Source organism: Anticarsia gemmatalis, chromosome 7 (assembly GCF_050436995.1).
Source record: "Anticarsia gemmatalis isolate Benzon Research Colony breed Stoneville strain chromosome 7, ilAntGemm2 primary, whole genome shotgun sequence".
Lineage (NCBI taxonomy): Eukaryota > Metazoa > Arthropoda > Insecta > Lepidoptera > Erebidae > Anticarsia > Anticarsia gemmatalis.
In genome coordinates, this window is record NC_134751.1 from 10,973,228 (window position 1) to 10,991,453 (window position 18,226).

At 36.9% G+C, this 18,226-nt stretch overlaps 2 protein-coding genes across 18 annotated transcripts; both read right to left on the reverse strand.

Annotated features, from left to right (window-relative positions):
- Nucleotides 1-489: 489 nt before the first annotated feature.
- On the reverse strand, nucleotides 490-3,589 carry LOC142974207 (uncharacterized). The gene is made up of 6 exons (XM_076116372.1): nucleotides 2,060-3,589; nucleotides 1,789-1,860; nucleotides 1,580-1,645; nucleotides 1,374-1,433; nucleotides 1,206-1,263; nucleotides 490-599 (listed from the first exon to the last, which is right to left on the reverse strand). The coding sequence occupies exons 1-6, from the start codon at nucleotides 2,327-2,329 to the stop codon at nucleotides 490-492; spliced, it is 636 nt and encodes a 211-aa protein (XP_075972487.1). The 5' UTR covers nucleotides 2,330-3,589.
- Nucleotides 3,590-5,731: 2,142 nt separating this feature from the next.
- wupA (troponin wings up A) lies at nucleotides 5,732-17,942 on the reverse strand. 17 transcript variants are annotated; one of them, XM_076116057.1, is made up of 10 exons: nucleotides 17,797-17,942; nucleotides 16,248-16,286; nucleotides 14,441-14,458; nucleotides 13,946-14,074; nucleotides 13,746-13,869; nucleotides 12,284-12,384; nucleotides 9,455-9,498; nucleotides 8,558-8,699; nucleotides 7,042-7,059; nucleotides 5,732-6,101 (listed from the first exon to the last, which is right to left on the reverse strand). In XM_076116057.1, the coding sequence occupies exons 2-10, from the start codon at nucleotides 16,260-16,262 to the stop codon at nucleotides 6,033-6,035; spliced, it is 660 nt and encodes a 219-aa protein (XP_075972172.1). In that variant the 5' UTR covers nucleotides 16,263-16,286; nucleotides 17,797-17,942; the 3' UTR covers nucleotides 5,732-6,032. The 17 variants fall into 17 exon arrangements, with proteins under 17 accessions (XP_075972172.1, XP_075972184.1, XP_075972173.1 ...); XM_076116069.1 differs by lacking the exon at nucleotides 7,042-7,059 and adding an exon at nucleotides 7,864-7,922; XM_076116058.1 differs by lacking the exon at nucleotides 12,284-12,384 and adding an exon at nucleotides 12,848-12,948.
- Between the last annotated feature and the right edge of the window lie 284 nt (nucleotides 17,943-18,226).

The window sequence follows — 18,226 nt, forward strand, 5'->3', positions numbered from 1 at the left end:
AACCAGTTGTGAACAACATTATAAGATGACACTCTTGGGGTCGCACTGAACAGCTAAATTGAGCTATCAATGTTAACCACACGTCGTATTCGTAACTCCTCGCGAGGGATTTAGGAAACGCGCTAAATGGAAAGTTGCTTCAATCTCACCAAAAGTAATTTCAAAATTAATTCGGCTAAACCAGTTTAAAATAATTTTATGCTGTAATTAAATCTCTTTATCGTAGAAAATGCTCTGGGAAACAAAGAATTATTATAGTCTTTTCTGATAACAACGAGTATCCACTCTACAGAATGTACGAGTACATTGTCGTGACTGGACTAAGCCCTAGTGTGGTTGTAGCTACAGCCATATATTTGACTCTGATGTAGGTCCGGGCTTACATTGAGATTAACCCTAGAGAGACACTCTATTTCACTGCCTACAATTCAAAGCTTAAACTGAACATTTAAACCTATCCGTTGCCATTTACACAAAAGTTGTTTCAATCTAATTTCGCCTGATATTTCCTTGGACAGCAATATCGACAGCTTGTGTATTAATAAACTTAAATTTAATAGCATCATCAACAAGGCGACGACGAGCAATAACAATGAAATCTGTAAACAAATTTTAATATCAATTATAAAGAATAACCAGCAATCTGTTGGGTAGAGTCCCTTCAATAGGCAATTCCGTGGAATTGTTCCACATTACATTGTAGGAGGGAAGGCAGTTACCTCAAAGAGTTCACCAAATTGCCCAGCCTTGTATCCGAGTAATAAGGGCTGAGATATTACGGTCGAGTACGTCCCTGTAACATGTGTCCATACTATGATCCGACCTCGTTTCGTGCCGACTAATTTAGTTGGGATTTTGTACTAAAACTAGTAGAATAGTTTCGCTAATTTAAGATGAGATGAGAGTTTTTAGATGAAATGATAATTGTGTGTTTATATTGTTATAAGGCTCCATACATAGAAAGTTAAGGATTTGATACTATGTTTAAGGCCCTGGCGGTTTTTAAATGAAACAAGTTCACTGTAATTGATTTACATTTTATACATCGTACAAAAATTTACAAATGTAATACCTACAAGTTGATCACGACTCGATACAAAAATAACAAACACTGCGTAGTTCATAATAATAAATATTACAAGGCATGTATGTACTGTACGTAGTAGCACTATGCCAAAATATACGTAGGTAGTGTAAGTTGTTACTTGATACTGTTTTTTTCCGTTCTTCAGACGTGTGATAGTGGTATTTATTAGGCGGATGCTGAAAATAAAAAAACAGTCACCATCATTTTTAAATTTTTTGTTTGTTTGGGTATCTTATTATTTTTATGCTTAAATCACATTATTAATGACATTGGTATACTACCGTACCTTCGACTGGCGGTGGTGCGGCCGGCGCAGCGGGTGCCGGCTCCGGTGCGGGCGCAGGCGCTGAAGTTAAAAACATACATTTACTATGTACCTCTTTAAGAACATAAAATTAATGTAGATTTATCTATGCAAAATCCTTTTAAGTACTGGAACTATTTAATTATTTTTAATCTATTAATCATGCACAATTATAAAATTTTGAATACCTGGCTCTGCTGCAGGGGCGGGTGCGGGGGCGGCAGCTGCATCAGGCGCGGGCGCTGGCGGTGCTCCTGTGGAAACATTATTATTAATTAAATCAAAATTAAACAAAGATAACATATTATGAATAAAAATACGGAAAAATCATTTTAATCGGTGTGTGTGTGTGCAGTATTCAAGACAAGAAGAAAACTTATTTAAGGTTTCTATTTACCTTCTGCAGGCGGCGCGGGGGCCGGCGCTGGGGCTCCTTCTGCTGGCGCCGCAGGTGCCGCTGCCGGCGCACCTAAATTAAAACAATGACGTCACAACGAGACTAAACGTGTACTTCAATCCACTACTTCAAGTGTTTTTTTATGCGTATTGTCCCTTTGTACTAGTTGTATGCCGAATTCTTAAGTAAAAAAAGGCTGAGAAATTAAAGAAACACGAATGAAAAAAAGGGTTCTTAGACATGAGTGTCTGCAAAGTGCTTCTAATTTTACCTTCCGCAGGTGGGGCTGCGGGTGCTGGGGCTCCTTCTGCAGGTGGTGCCGCAGGTGCTCCTTCCGCGGGTGGTGCGGCGGCTGGGGCTCCCTCGGCCGGTGGGGCCCCTTCCGCTGGAGGAGCCGCAGCTGGGGCTCCTTCTGCTGGCGGGGCCCCGTCCGCGGGCGCTGCTGCGGGGGCACCTTCAGCGGGCGGCGCTCCAGCTTCACCTTCCTATATACATTAGTCCTAATTACTGGCTGCTTACATTTATAGATATAATGGCACATGCTTTTAAAGAAGCAGTTATTATAAAGAAAAGAAAGAAGCGCACAGCAAAATGCTGATGTGTGTTCATAATTAAGTCTGCTGGTTAAAAGTCGTATTTACAAGCTTGCTTAAGTGAGCAACTAGCACTGAAAGCACAATTATTGTGAATTGTACACATTTTGGTTATACAAATTGTTGCCAGCGCGCGGTACCTCAATTTCTGTGGCAAAGCTTTTGTGCGAAAACTTTGTGTGTTGCACAACTTGCACGCTATTGACTCGTCTTTATTTTGCAATTGATGTGAAATTGCGGTTTCAGTGTGTTCTAGTTTGAAATAATGAATATTAAAAAGTTGTGTGAGGCCTAAATTCGAACACATAATTGATAAAATTATGAATTTGAAGAGAAACCTCTGTTAGAAACGTGAAATTTGAAAATTAGTTTTCACTGCCGGGGTTTTACCCCTGTACCTAAATAACTAAGTAGTTGAATTTCAGTTTCTATGATACAGGTCAGTACTCATCTACCTGAGAGCTCTGTCAATTCTACGCTTTTGAATGACAACAAACTCAAAGGTGAAATTACACAGGTCAATTCAAAATTCAAGGCGTGGATAGCCCACATTTATAAATAAAGAGTACAATGACCCCTCGGTACGAGAGAAACATAAATTAAACCTCATAAATAAATCTCAAAGCGAATTGTTGAACATTTCGTTAATTTTGCATGTTAACGTCATCGCCTATAGTTTATTTAACTCAATTAACTTAACGATATCCATAATGAATACTGAAATAATTAATTTTGCGGTAGACATTATTAATTTTATGATTTTATTGAAGCAATTTTCCGATAAGCCGATTGCGGGCGTAATGTAAAGCCACTTGGAGTTTCAGCTTTGTGCTATTTTTGGGTGGTCATTACGAATTAATGATGAAATTATACTTATTATGGGCATAACATTTTAAATTGTATAACTCAATACTATTGATTTAAATATCAAATTGTTGAATTTCATACTCTCGAGGCATTAACTAAAAACAAACTGGGTACTTTATCTAAAATTTCAACAAAAGACTTTAAAATAACACAAAACGTCTTCAACAAGTTATGAAGAGAAGAAACAATGTAAATGAAGAGGCTGTTAAATAAGCAAGTCAAGAATGAAGGCTTCATAGACTAAACAAACTTTTAAATGTACAGACTTCAAGTGGTTTGAGACTTACCTAAAGGATTCAGCAACAGCTGCCAGCGAAGGGACCAAGTATACTTACAACAAACTCTTACATTTTGTAGGTTTAAGGTCTTTTAAAACCAAATTGATTGCTTTAATTTTTTTATATGGTATGGATAATCTCTATTAATATTACAATTGCAAAACTCTGTCTGTTTGTCATGCCCTGGCTGCTAAAACGCTGAATCGATAGTGGTTAGGAAAATTCAGCATACAGACACTTGAAGATTTTATAAAACTAATCTTAATGACTTACTGTGGGAACTTTTATTTCACTTAACGCTAGAAATTGAGTTAGATCGTTTATACTCCGAGCGTATTTTGGCGCGTTTCCCAGCCTTTTTCTATTTGACAGGTGCTACCAAACAAATATCTGGAAGTAAGTGTAGTAGTAGTGTTTGCAGGAAAAATACGCCCGATGTGAAACCACTAAGTGCTATCAATGGGAAATGTTAAAACGACGAGAATGTCTCTATGTCACGCCACTACACAACTATTCTAGAGAAGCTAAGTGATATATACTTTATTAAGGATTGTCTTATGGTACTTTCTTTTCGAAATGATCAAACTGAAAACAAGAATGTCAATAATACGGCAGCCGCGTTTTATAATGTCTCAACATAAATCTTTTATGTGCGTGCAGACCATTACGCTTAGTCGTTTTATTTTACGCGTTCTAACACTTATGACAAAGAATATTATCTATTATATTTTTACCGGTATTAAAAATAATGGCTTTCATTTCTATGGACCCCTACCTGGGACCACTTGACAGCGTTTGTTTTGCACGTTATTGAAATGACGCATATCATTTTAAGCTAATAAATTTTGGAAGATTATATATGTATACGCTAAGTTGTTGGAATATAGTTCATAATGTATACTTACTAGAAATATTCCAAACTGGCTTTGGTTGGATACAACCCTTACTATATGCATATGTTTAAAATAACCACTACATGTAAGAACCAGATACAGATTTAGGTTTACTTATTTAGGTACACTTTACAATATGGACTATAGAGTACCTTATTTTCTATAAGCTCTATATGAAAAAAACTAGTAATCGATTGATCCTGGGGTCAAATATTCAAAACTTATGAGTTTACTAAAACTCAACCCAAAGTTTGTCAACATACTTTTGCATAACTCTTTTGTGTTCGTGACCCGATGACACACGGGACTACCGTTTTAAGATAGTAAATCTAAGTTCGTTTGTCGTCGACCCCTAAGTTTGTTTACTATACTTTGGGGAGTGAGAATAAATATTACGTAACTTATTCTTAAGTTTTATGTGATTTGATTTTCTATCTTAATGCTAAGAGCTATATAATGATACGAATAAATCTAAATAAAAAAACAAAACACAGGTGTGCATTCTCTACAAAATCGGTTACTTACTTTTTCTGTCGTGGTTCCGTGACAGCCACATCACTTCAAAAACAGGATACAAACATTCACATTTATTCGATAATCTAATCTACATGGACATAACAATCCAAACAACATAGAGTCTACCTTTTTTGAACATAAAATTGTATGCGGGCTCGAGGGATATAAAGGATCAGAAAGGATACATCGTGCGGATTGAGAGTATTTCAGAGTACGGGTATAAAACAAAAAAAAACAATTTCGTTTCACATTTATGCGCTGATAATACCTTTAACGGGATTAGTATCTATTGTCTGTTGAGTACGAATAATAAACATCTTTCATTAAAGACAAAAAGGTATTTCAGGGTATTGAAATGCTTTCCCTCAATGACGTGTATTCAAAGATCTTAATGAACATCATTAGCGTTTAGTACAGAAAGAAATTATCATGGGTAAGGTTTTATTCCGCTCTCCCCTCTTATTTAATACATTTCCACTGGCTCTGTCCATTCCTGTCTCCGACAGACGTTAACGGTCCTTCAAAGAAAACTCCAGTGCCATTGAAATGCTCATTTTATTTGAGCGCATTCTAAAACCCGTTATAATAAAACTTTTCTTTGAAATTTTCCTCGCAGATTTGTATTATCTTGACTTCATTTAATAAGGAAGTTGGGTATTATTACTAATCAATATTCAATTTTAAACACACTACATAAATTGTATAATATAAGGTTTTGATGGTACGGATCAAACAACATATAAGGATACACAAGGACACAGGGTACACGGGAAACATAAATGACATCCACAACATGTAAATACAGTACAGAAAATTAATTTTATTAATTATTTTATCTTACAAAAAAATTATTTAATAAATAAATAATTATATAAAAATTATTTTGACATGTTCGAAATGGTATGCGGTTGTTCAATCGATAATAATTACACAGAAATCTATGGAGCAACTATTTGGTGGAAAATACCTACGGGATGACCCGCGGGTCGACACGGATGGCCACATAGGGTAGGTATATCACAATGTGTAGATAGTTAATAACAATTGTCAACCGACATATAGTACAGGTCTTATAGTAGGTGGGGGTGATCAACAGTTCATGCCTCAACCTCTTCCTCTTTTACCTTCTGGTCTCCTGGCTTGCCCTTGGACCAGTCTGGCTTTTTCTGTGGAAACAAACGTCTCATGTTAGTAAAGTATTCATGGAGTCAGTGATTTATATCGAAGTCGACGGCGTACCACGGCTATATACCCAGATACGCACGTGACAGGCAAACTGCTCGAAAATTGATGAAGCAAGAGTCATAAAATATATACAAATGCCATCGTAACAGACCAAGTCATTAAAGGGTGCAAATTTTATTTTACCGAATCATAAAAAATATTTTATTTGCCATAATATTTAAAAATAAAATTGACACCGTTTTCCTTGGTATAAGCCTTCATTGGTGCTCCTGAACAACAGAGCCACCGCACCATACGCCATAATACTTAATACGCGAGTGCTCAAATACTTGAAGCGCCTCGCCGTGTGGCGTATGCCGAGGTGTAACAATAGGTTCATCGAATCGTACAAAATAATTGTCTAAAGCACACGCTCCAAAGCTTTGAAGTAGGTACATGGAACACATCTAGAAAAACTTTGCTATAAAAACCGAAGCGTTTTGTGTAGCAACCTAGAATAACTGTTTTATAATACAACGTGGAATGTGTGTGTACGCCTCGTAGCGCACGTGTGTGTCTCACACAAAGCTTTGTACAATAAATCTGCTAAGGGTTTCTATGCAGCTTCATCGTAGTCATTATTACTTTTCCTTTACAAATAACTTTAGATATTTTAAAGGAAAACTAATAAAACCTTGACTCGAATAGCGCGCCCTTGAAAACAGGTGGCCGAATGAAATATACAAAACGAATTGATGCCAATCGTTAATGTGTCTGATTTGGCAAAGATCTTCAGCTTCAGTGAAAAATAAACTAGGTAATTGTAGCCACTCTAATAACGGTACATCTCATAGCTGTGCTGAAAATAATACATGCCGCGTGTATGAGCAACGTCTAAATTAAAACGTGTCTGTACGCGTTGTCGCTTTACGTTCTATTTACCTTGGCTGCAGCGCCACCCTGTGGAACATCGCATCATCATATTGTAACTATATTATTTTCATCTATTCTACATTGACAACCTCAAAATCATTGAACGCCTACACTCAATACACCCCAAAATAATCAAATCTTTTTTTTCTCAGCTTTCGAATAGCCCTTACGGTGTTATGATATTACAAACACAGATTCAGTATCAGTTCAGATTCGTGCTACAATTTCCAAAGTTTTCAAGAATCCCAAATTGAATCAGTGTGTAGTTAGTTAACTTTTGTTTGTGATAGTTGAGCAAAATGCCGGAGGTGTGTAAATAATCTAATGTGTGTGAATGTATGTACGTAAGTGTATGGGTGTGTGGCTATGTATAGATGTAGGTGAGTAGTTGAAGATCTCAAACACGAATTTAGAGAAAATTTTGATATACCTAAATGCAGATTTATTTGAGAATGTTAGTCACTTGAAGTAAATTAAAAAACTGCTTTGGAATATAGTTTAAGTTCCTATTTAAAAGGATTTGCGAAGCTTTGCGGGGGATTGCCAGAGAACTGGAATAAACTCACTTTCATATAAAAAACGTTGCAGCGTAAGCCTTTGGTCGGGGAGGATTTAAATTAGAATGTTATATAATATGAGACACATCTACAGTTAAAGCTGTATTTAGCGCGTCATCCAAACTCTTTCTCACCTCGTTTTGTCAGGTTTGGATGGAATTAGATTTAAAAGAGATATCGTAGAAAAAAATGATTTATTTATATTAAATTATCGAGTAATTAAAAAATAGGTCATCATTTATTCAACAGTGGAGAATGATTGTAAGAAACTGACTGTTAGTTTATGGTCTACTTCTTTCCGATAGCCCAATCAGCTTTCTCCGCTTTCTTGGCCTGTAGAAGATGAGTTTGTAAGTGATGCTTTAAGTAAAACATTACTCTACCTCTAACTATAAGATATCTTGTTACAAGTACCGGGACTCGAACCCGAATAAATGTAGTAGAAGCAGTTATCAAGAATGATGTTAATGAAGTATAATAAGTTATGTAAGAAAATAATTTAGAAGAGTTTAATTTTAGTTTCAAAAGAAAAGAAGTAATAGTTTTAGAAAATGATTAAGCAAATAATATAATTAACTACATATTCAAGTATGTTAGAAGAATGTTAAAAGTAAGTACTACTACGAATGTACTAACAACAGACAGGCGAAAAATTCCCAAAGGAATTTCTCAAAACTGAAAGTAAGTAACATGTTTTTGAATATCAAATTATCGGTAAACTTGATCGTGTAGAAGAATAGTGTAATTTTGTAACTATGTCACCTTTCTATCCGTCACACTTTTAAGAAATGGACGTAATAGCTGCTAGGATACTTTGGACTTGCCAGGAAATTCTCTATTATTTTCATCATGACATCATGATCTAAGGTTGTCTACATCTGTAACACCTACTCTGCTTCTTTCACCTATATTCTATTCAATAATATTTTTCTAAGGATTATTAATATCATCACGATTCGATTTCTTACCTCTTTGTCTTCTTCTTCAAGGGTGAACTCCTTCTTTTTGACAACCTTCAACTGGTTACGGAAGTTGAATTCGGCGGCCTTCTTCTGGAGCTTGGCGAATTTGTTTTCATATTTGGACACCTTCTTCAGTGTAGGTTTGACGCTGTGGAGAGAAAAAAATATCATGTATTTCACGTCAAGATTATATTAAGGTTCTTTTATTCCTTTTTTTTAACAACTCCCACACTAATAATTTATTGCTCTTGTGTCGCGGGGACTTTTACAAACATACAAACAACGGACACAAAGCACAGCCAGACTCGAAACAATTATTTGTGGATCGCACAATTAATTGCTCCGTGTGGGAATCGAACCCACGACCTTCCGTCGCAATGGCTTTTGGCGTGGTGACCTAAACCACTGCGCCACGGAGGCAGGAGGAATTTGCCTTTGCTATAAAGATTAAAAAATACCATAAAATTACTTTCTGACCCTGCATAAAGCTTAATTTCGAAATCAACAATAAATTTTCAACCCGTACCCAATTCACACAAGCAATTTTGTTGAGATTTTCACCCAGTGTTTTTACGAGCTGAGGAAGTTTGAATTCACTCGCTAACAATGTACAAGGTCCTTTGTATTTTGTGGTATGTGTGTTCATATTTAATAACGGCTACGATACAATGAGATCGTAACAAAAGAGAACTGCGATGCAGTGGCTGCGAGCCTCTTACTCCCGTTCAGAATATCATTGTATGACCCAGCAATTTTACAAAAACACTTTCCGTCATTAAAAACTACTGATTTCCAAAGACTATTTACCTTTACAGAGAGGGCGGTTGTAAACTTAATAGTAACTTAATCCCCCACTCAAGATATTCATGATTTATAATAATGTAACTATGAAGCTGTACTCACAATTTGCCTCTGAGGTCGTTGACTTGAGAGTTCAGGTCGGAGATCTGTTAAAATAAAATAGTTTTAGTGCACTGTTCCAAATATTTTGCCAAGTTAATAAAACATTAGCGGATGTTGAGGAACCAAAAGGAAATGTTATATTTCTACTAAAACTTTAATAATGCTTTTAATATCATTCCAAATAGATATTATAAATATTTAAGATATGAATCGAATAGTAATTGTTGAAATGAAAATTAAATGAAGAATAAATTATGTAAATAGGTATAATAAGATATGTATTAAAATAGATAATATAAAATGTTGTATGTATAATAATTATAAGGATATAATAGTTTTACCAACCATTAATGAAATAACTTAATGAATTCATTTCACAAGTTTGTTTCATTGATACCAATCACACTGATTCACATTGATTACAATAATAAATGTACAACACATCTATGTGTTGTACATTTATTATTGTAATCAAATAACACACGACAAACGGGAAGTTCAAACTTGTGCAATGTTTGTTTCAACAAGGGAAACCTCATGCAATGCACATAGACCATTATGTCACATCTGAAGCTCAACAACTCTAAAATGAAAACAAAACCACCCACGCAAATGAGATTAAGAGAAAATAGAACTTGAAATATTAATACTAGAAAAGCACAGAACAAGATATAGAGCTGAGCATAGATTAGGCGGTGTTATTTGCGAGCTTGTAGTTTGTTTCTTTTCTGTGGTCTGTGGGAACATTCTGTGGATCACCCCGGATCAATGTATTGATCTATATATCTTTAGCCTGTGCTCTCTACCTACGCATACATGGTCACAACGTGGACTATAAGGTACAAGTAACAGTCGGTATTGGTAATACTCGTGCAAGAGATCTACTTATCGTGCCTCGTGATTGGTAGCTGGCCGCCTGCAGCTCCTGTGTCTCAACAATCTAGATATATTCACAAATGTACATTGATATGTGCAGGATATAATACATGTGCAACATATAAGTATATAACACGAGAACACGAGCGCCAACAATATTGTACTGCTTCGAGGAGCGAACCGTGCGTCGGTCGACATACAGGGTGCTTCTAATACTACTCCAGTGATCGAAGTTGTAACATATTGAGCGCTTGTCGATATGCTAGTTAAATTATACATTTATCCAAATGACTATTAATGTATGTTGCGATGGAATCTTTCTGTATACATCGACGATCAATGTATGAGTACCACGTTGCATAGAATGTGTATCATGGAATGACGGTGCAAAATCGATCCAGACTTGCAAATGTGGGTTTGTATGTGGATACTGATGTAGGTACTGTGTGTCTTTGGACTCGCAAGTGAGCATAGTATACACCACTCCGTGTCCCGAATAAGTGATGTGGACGTTCCGAGTGGCCGAGGACGCCTCGCTCGGACACGCAGGAAGGGGGCGGGCAACATCGACCAGAGCATGGCACTTTCAATTTAACACTCGGTGTATACAGGTATTGGTATTGCAAAAGGTTTTGTGGGGTATATCAGCAACCGAACACGCAAACATGTCGCGCGGAATATAACTGCACATACGTGAAAAGTTGGAGATTTGGAACAAGAAGTTTCACTTACACTATGCACTTGCGTGTGCCAATAGAGGAACCAGTCCAGCGTTCCAATTACACCTCAACGGTTCTCTTATTGTTATCATAAAAAAGAGAAAATTCAGTAAGGCCACTAAGCTCGCCACCACACATGAAGCGACACACTGGCAGATGCAGCGATTATGCTTGATTATATTATGTACTTCGACACACTTTAACATATTATTCAAGTGCCATACTATTTTAGAAATGATTTATTAAAATCTTTTAGGGGAAGATTGTTACATAAATTATATATTATATAATATAGTTGTCATGCAACAAGCAAAGCTTTAGCGGGTAAGCAGTGGGTGACGAGATGATACTGGTAAGGATGAACAATATGAACATGGAAAGCATATCGATGATGACCGACACGACACATCAATTGAAGACATTAAACAGTAACAGTAGACAGAACGAGGGCGCGCTGACATCATATAGTACAATACATAGACATACGTACATAGATATTATGATGAGAGTTACGCGAGCATGCAGCGCCGGGCGCCAGTGTGAGTGCAGTGGTGTTACAGTTACTGTTACGCCGGTGGCGGTTACTGTAGTTACTGTAGTTACTGTAGTTAGTGTAGTTAATGGTGTAAGCTCCATGTCAATGACGCGCCACGCCGCGCGCCGGCGCCGGCGGAGATCGATTTTGCACCGCACGCCTCACCGTGCGCGGGGCGGAGTTGCGCCCGCGTCCGCCCCGCCAACGTCACGCACACACGCGTCTACAACGTACAGCACTAACGAACCGACCTTCCACCGTTATTTACAACTCAACAACAAACAACCGAAAACTTACAAAGCGTTATCAATGTATAAACACGAACTTTCACACGCGCACGTTTGTTACAGAATCGATGACTGTGGTATTCACAATGGTTATAAAGTATTGGTCAATACCTCATAATCTCTTTTCCTGACTTCATGTTCCAAATCCCACTTCTGGCCCTCACACACATACATGCGGTCATAATACTCCTGTATTATTCTCTTGAGCATTGCTATAGAAAAAGGAAAGACATATTATTGAGCCAGCAGAATGAGCATGGGCATCGGTGTGAGTAACCTGCGTCTGTCGACGTGGAGCGACGTGTGCATGTGTGCGGTGAGCCGTACAACTATCATGTCATGTCGAAACAACTAAATCAGAATCAACTCATATCATGTCATATGCATTCCCAATCCTAATTATGTAGTTTACCTCCATTTTCCTAATTTCGATCGCTCGTTCTAGTTCATATTTATCCCCCTCTAGGTTGTATATTCTGTGCCAGTACATTTGACAAATCGTCTGGAGTTCCGCTAAAGAAAAACATAATCACATTTTAAGTTTTAAAGAATTTCGGCGCTTCGTCGACTGTCTCACGGGTCTGTGTTGTTGCTGTGTAGTGGACACGATATCTAGGGACCTTTGACTGGTGGACTCAAAGCGTAAGCGAAGCTACATGATCAGTACTGAGGTGGGTATCAAATGGACAATATTACTGAAACATAATCAATGTTGTTATTGACTTAAAACTCGATGAGAATATCTACAAAATCTATTGCAGCTTCGGAATTGCTACAACGGGTCGTTGTTATTTTAGCGTTTTTAAATTTACTTGTTATCCACACGGTTAAGAGGTATCTTTTATTTTCAGCTCCGTAAATTGACAATTATGAAATTTTCTGCGAAAACAAAACAATATTTTAAACTAGTCACATATCGGCATGAACTACTCAAACGAGAGCGAAATAATTGCGTTGCGCCCAAACCAGGTCAGACCTCGAGCTGTTTGCGGGCCACCTCCATCTCGTGATCGTACTTCTCCTCTTCGAGCTTGGTGATACGCTGATGGTAACCGGTTATGATGCTCGTGAGAGCCGCTACAACATCAACAAGTGTTACTCGCGCTGTACTACGCACTCGTCGGTACTCGGCAGTACTCGGCAGTACTCGACACAACCGTGGCATCGTCCGCAAGCGTACCCCGTGCGCCACCAGCGCCCCGCCGCGCTGCCGCGGTGGCATCGCGCTACATCGACCAGCAGTTAGCCAAGGTGTAAGTTTAAGAGGAAGACGGAAATGTAGAAGATAGAAAGTTTGCAATGAGATCAACGAATTCACATGGAGTTTAGAAGAAATACAGAAACGCGTTAGACAGACAGGTAGGCCGGAGACACTAACGGCCTAACACACCGTTAACATCTTGTTAAGCCAGCTGACGAAGTAAAGACAACACGGCACTTGACATGTCACAAGTTTCGTTAGATATTATTTTAATATTGAAAGTAAAGTCTTTGTAAGTTTTGTGAGTTCGTCAAAATAGAGCTACGTCGTGAGCAGCTCATCTCTCTACCTCCATATCTTTTCTTTTAACGATGTATTCCAGATCGAACTTTTCGTCCTCGAGCTGATTGATGCGTTCGTGGTATTCTTTGCAAACCCTCGAAATACTATCTATAATGCGATAAAATACATGTACAAAATGTAACTAGAAGTGAACCCGTATGTAATAACATTAACAATGATGGATTCGATAAATCGCCGTACAGTGAAGTGTGATATCATACTCTTATGATCAACTTTCACAAAGTCCATATAATATTTGCGATATATCTATAGTTCATGATATACAATTACAGGTAAAAGTAATGTGGCGAGGAAGTGGAAAAATATTTACCTTCGTTAGCATCTTCAATGTTCTTGGGTTTACCGCACCTCTCCTCAATGATGCGCCTCCTCTCGGCCGCTTTACGTTCCTGCTCCTTCTTCAACTCCTCAGCGGCTTTCTTACGCAGCAGCAACTGTGGGGGAGCCAGTGGACTTAGAATACGCCTCCATCTGACATGTTTATGAAATCCACTGTTGATAAGTACTTACCCTGAGCTTCTTCTTCCTCTCAGGTGTCATGAAACCCTTCTTCGCCTTCTTGGCTTTGGAGGCCTCCTCCATACGCTTGCGCACCTCAGCACGCTTGCGGTCGATCTCGGCCTGTTTGGCCTTCTTCGCCTGAAGATATTCGATATTGGTAATGGCATGTCTGTTTTAGTTTAGTGAAGTGTGTTATATTTGCTATAGAAAAAATGTGTTGTGAAACTGTTAGATGTGTCATTGATTACAAGAATGTATGTAGGTCGTATGTGTAAAATTGTTTGTGTATCAATATTTTTGTTTCTATATATGATTTTATGTGTGTGAAGTAATATGTGTGTACATGTGTCTGTGTGTGTGTGTGAACTTTGTGTTTGTGTATGTGCTGTGTATGTGTGTGAGAGTTGGTAAATGAAGTGAAAAGATCAAGTGAATATAGAAATATTCGATAGGTATAGTGGGTAAATCGTCCATGAAACGATCGTTGATCCGTCGTTACTTTACCTCCTCGAGACGCTTTTTCTGTAAAAGAGAAAGATAAATCTCAGTATACGGCAAAAAGCTAAACTTATTGCTTGAGTTAAAGTGTTTATTTATAATACAATTACAGGCACAATACCTCGCAATTAGATCCATAGAACGAAGACTATTAATACTCAACGGTATCGCAAATACAGATAAAAATATTTTAGGATTACAATTTTACTATTTCCAACAAGATTTTTCTTTATGTTATGGCGGAGGTTTCCTTTTAATTGCTTTATATTGTGCTTATAATTTAGCATTCGTTTACAATACGGAGAGCAAATACCAATAATTTTCCAGTAGAATTTATTCATTGTAGAATTCTCATTTAATATTTTTGCTCGATAATATTGTAAAAGAATGGTTTAGAATTGTGTGTTATTGTAGTGCGTTTGCTATCGCAGTGTAGGTTATGAGTGTTGTGAAGCTTGGTAGGTTATAAACTAATTATGTGTGCTATGTGCTAGGCCTTGGCTCATTAAATCTTATTTATTGCTTTGCCGTTATTACACATTTGATTATTACGAGGCATATTCGCGACTTGTCTATTAGCATTGATATAACTTGGTTTAATTTTCATATTATTAAAAACTGTATATCTTATATATTTAAATGTATAAAAAGGTAATATAAAATATTAATCTGGAGTAACATTCAAATAATTGAGTTAAATTTTGACACTTGCGTCCATAGACAATGACGTCTATGTTTGCCTGACATTAAAAAAAGTTAGACGCCAAAAACAATATATTACAACATAGAGTATTATGTAAAAAGTGCTGTATCTTAAATTCCTGTGCGTTAAAACATCTATATTAAGCTTGTTACATTGTGTATTATAATTATTTGTGCGTAATTAGTGACATTGTGGAAACATTGGCTAATGTGCTAATTGTACCGACTTACAATTTTTACTTTACATAAAAATATAAAACTGCTGTAAACAAAATTGTTGTATTAAAATGAAAGGAATTTTTCGGAACATTATGGCGAAGATTAACCTTAATGTGGTTTATATTTCGTGTAGAAAATGTTTAAAAAACATCGTTCTTGGTGTTCTATAAAACGTTTATATTTTCGTTGTTAAGATCTTGTACTCATGTATAAATATAATTTTAGTTTCTCTATCAGCATTCTTTTGAACTTCAGCCAATTCCTAGTTTACTTTACAGTAATACTGTACAATATACATATATACAAAATACGTATACATAATTTCCCTTAAAACTGAACATCAATTCTTAACTATATTGAATCTACTACTTTAATTTTGTCGCGTAGAATATCTTTTCGTCTTTGATAATAATATATGAGAAGTATGTGTGTATGTGTACTGTGTGTGTATGTCAATGGGTGTTGGTTAAAAAGCGCAACAATTACCTTAGCCTCGAGAAGGTATAGTATTCAATACTATATGTTGAATCCACGGGAACAGCAGGTGAAGCAGGAACATCGCCGGTCACAGATAGTAACAATGAAACAGAAGAAAATAACACGAAATATGTTAAAATTTGAACCACCCCTTGGAGCCAGAGATGTGCGTAATGTTTGATAAGTTATCCAATAGTCATTGAGAGGCGGTGTAGAGATCGCTGCTAATTTGTTTGATATTGTTCTATTATATTTTTTATCATATGTTAGTGGAAAATGGCGAGTAATTCGAAGTATACCATGATTTTTTTGCTATATATCTCTTTAGACAGCTTAGTTTGGTTTTTTTTACTAAAGTATTGCACTTATTTGTTGAGGTCACATTGTCACCTTGACCTTTCATGTCTTACCTTACTTCATCATCCGCCATTGTGTTTTTGTTGGTTTAGGTGTCCTGGAAACGAAATTTGATATTTAATAACTTGGAAAAATATTTACGATTCAGAAAATACTACATTATATTCGGATGCCTAACAATATCTGACAAATTTTTTAGATAGTAGGAAAATGTGTCGAGAAATTATGTTATTGCTTAATTATGATCCTTTTATAAGATTTAATAAGCTAAGTATTATTTATTCTCGACAATTATTAGTAAATCAGAGTCAAGGTACAATTTAATATCATAAGTTGTGAGAACAACAAAATACCATTAATGATAATAAATAACGCGTATTTGGCCATAGTCATAAGAAACGAGTTCGTTATTCGAAACGTTTTGGCCGAAAGCCAACTAGACGTTGACGTGTGAACACCGACACTTGATACTTTAAGTCCGGCTACGTACCCTACATTTTCCATATTCTACAGTATTAAATTGTATCATGAATCATTCTTTGAACACGGTTTATGCAACCGGTACAGACAACGCATAGTTAAAGTCTCGTTTAAAAAAAACAATCTATAATTAGAACATGAAAATAGTTACGTTGAAAATTGTAAAAGAATCCGTGTAATAAACGGTTGCCAACGTAATGAAAATTCCACAATTAGGTTCGGGCCTGTTCGGGTACGCTCGGCAAAGTTCGGGTGGTGCGCGGGCGAGTGAAAATACTGAAATAGGTTGGCTCGCATATAGCGCATCCTAATTTGGTTGCGCGGACGCTTCAGATCGGTTACTCGGGTTTCGAACGTTATGCAAAGCGGACCGATGTTGGAGCGTAAAATGATATCGTCTTAATATTTACAGAAGTTAGATACCTATTCAAAACTCTCCGCAACAATTGATTCAATTTTTTTATTAATTTGATGTAGATCATAATTAAATAAATTTCACAAAATATTTCAAAAATTTTAAGAGTTGACAAATATTATGTTGAATAATTTCATTTAGTTTATATGAAAGATCTTAAATTTTTATAGACCTCGTTGTTCAAAATGATTTAACACGAGTCCTAACCTTTACAATCAATCAGTAGGACTATTCTATAACTATTCACAATCATGTTAATGAAAATGTTTGCCCTCAAATCCTATGTGCAATATCCAGATTCAGTATAAAAACTATTTTAATTCGCCGTGTTGATTTAATTTTAATTGATCACGCGTTTGTTAATTTTCAAATATTATTTGACTTTAGTAAAAAAAGTGGTTTTATTTTATTTTAAACTGAAAATTATTTTACAACCGATGACGAAAGCACAGAATATTTTATCAATGACGTCATATAGGATCTATTATCGTACAAATTCAAAGATTACGGAACATCACTTGAGTGCAGAATATTTTGACACACCATAAGGTTGCCATTTCACACACACTAGCCGCGAGACCGATGCATCACCGCGCTCCGATTTACCACGACTTTGATGTATCACTTCACTGAACGTTAAATGCACTTCAATAATCTTGCGGATAATCGTTTTACATGTTAGTAGAATTATTAAACTTTCACTAAAACTCACCTACGGCAAAGAAAAAGAAGATGACCCTATAGATGGTTCAGCCAACACGAGTCACAGTTGCTGACTGGTGCGAAGCGGGCGGCAAGGTGCGGCGGGCGCTGCGTAGGCGCCGCCGCCCCGCGCGCCCCGCGCCCCCGCGCCGCCCGCCCAGCGAAGCTCTCGCGAATCCACCCAGCACGCTATCCTCCTTCAGTACAGACATTTTTAGAGCAGTGTCGTTTTGACACCAACACCGAAATAACATCAGATGTAAGCTCCAGTTTGAACGACTCAGATGCCTCGTAAATTCTAACCGACCGATGCCATGTGTACATTATTCATAAACAGTTTTCGCAGTGGATAATAGTTTATCACGACATTGAGCGTTGATTATAATAAAGTTTAATGTGCCAAAGTAATGTTATAATTTCGTCAGGTTTCAGCGAAACAA

Coding starts and splice junctions, on each gene's coding strand:
- LOC142974207 (XM_076116372.1), bottom strand. CDS start 2,329: ATGTGCCATTATATCTATAAATGTAAGCAGCCAGTAATTAGGACTAAT. Junction 1,434..1,579: donor CGCCCCTGCAGCAGAGCCAG/GTATTCAAAATT, acceptor TTTTAACTTCAG/CGCCTGCGCCCGCACCGGAG. Junction 1,264..1,373: donor CGCACCACCGCCAGTCGAAG/GTACGGTAGTAT, acceptor TTTTATTTTCAG/CATCCGCCTAATAAATACCA.
- wupA (XM_076116057.1), bottom strand. Junction 13,870..13,945: donor AGAGGAAGAAGAAGCTCAGG/GTAAGTACTTAT, acceptor GCTCCCCCACAG/TTGCTGCTGCGTAAGAAAGC. Junction 12,385..13,745: donor CATTGAAGATGCTAACGAAG/GTAAATATTTTT, acceptor GTTTTTCTTTAG/CGGAACTCCAGACGATTTGT.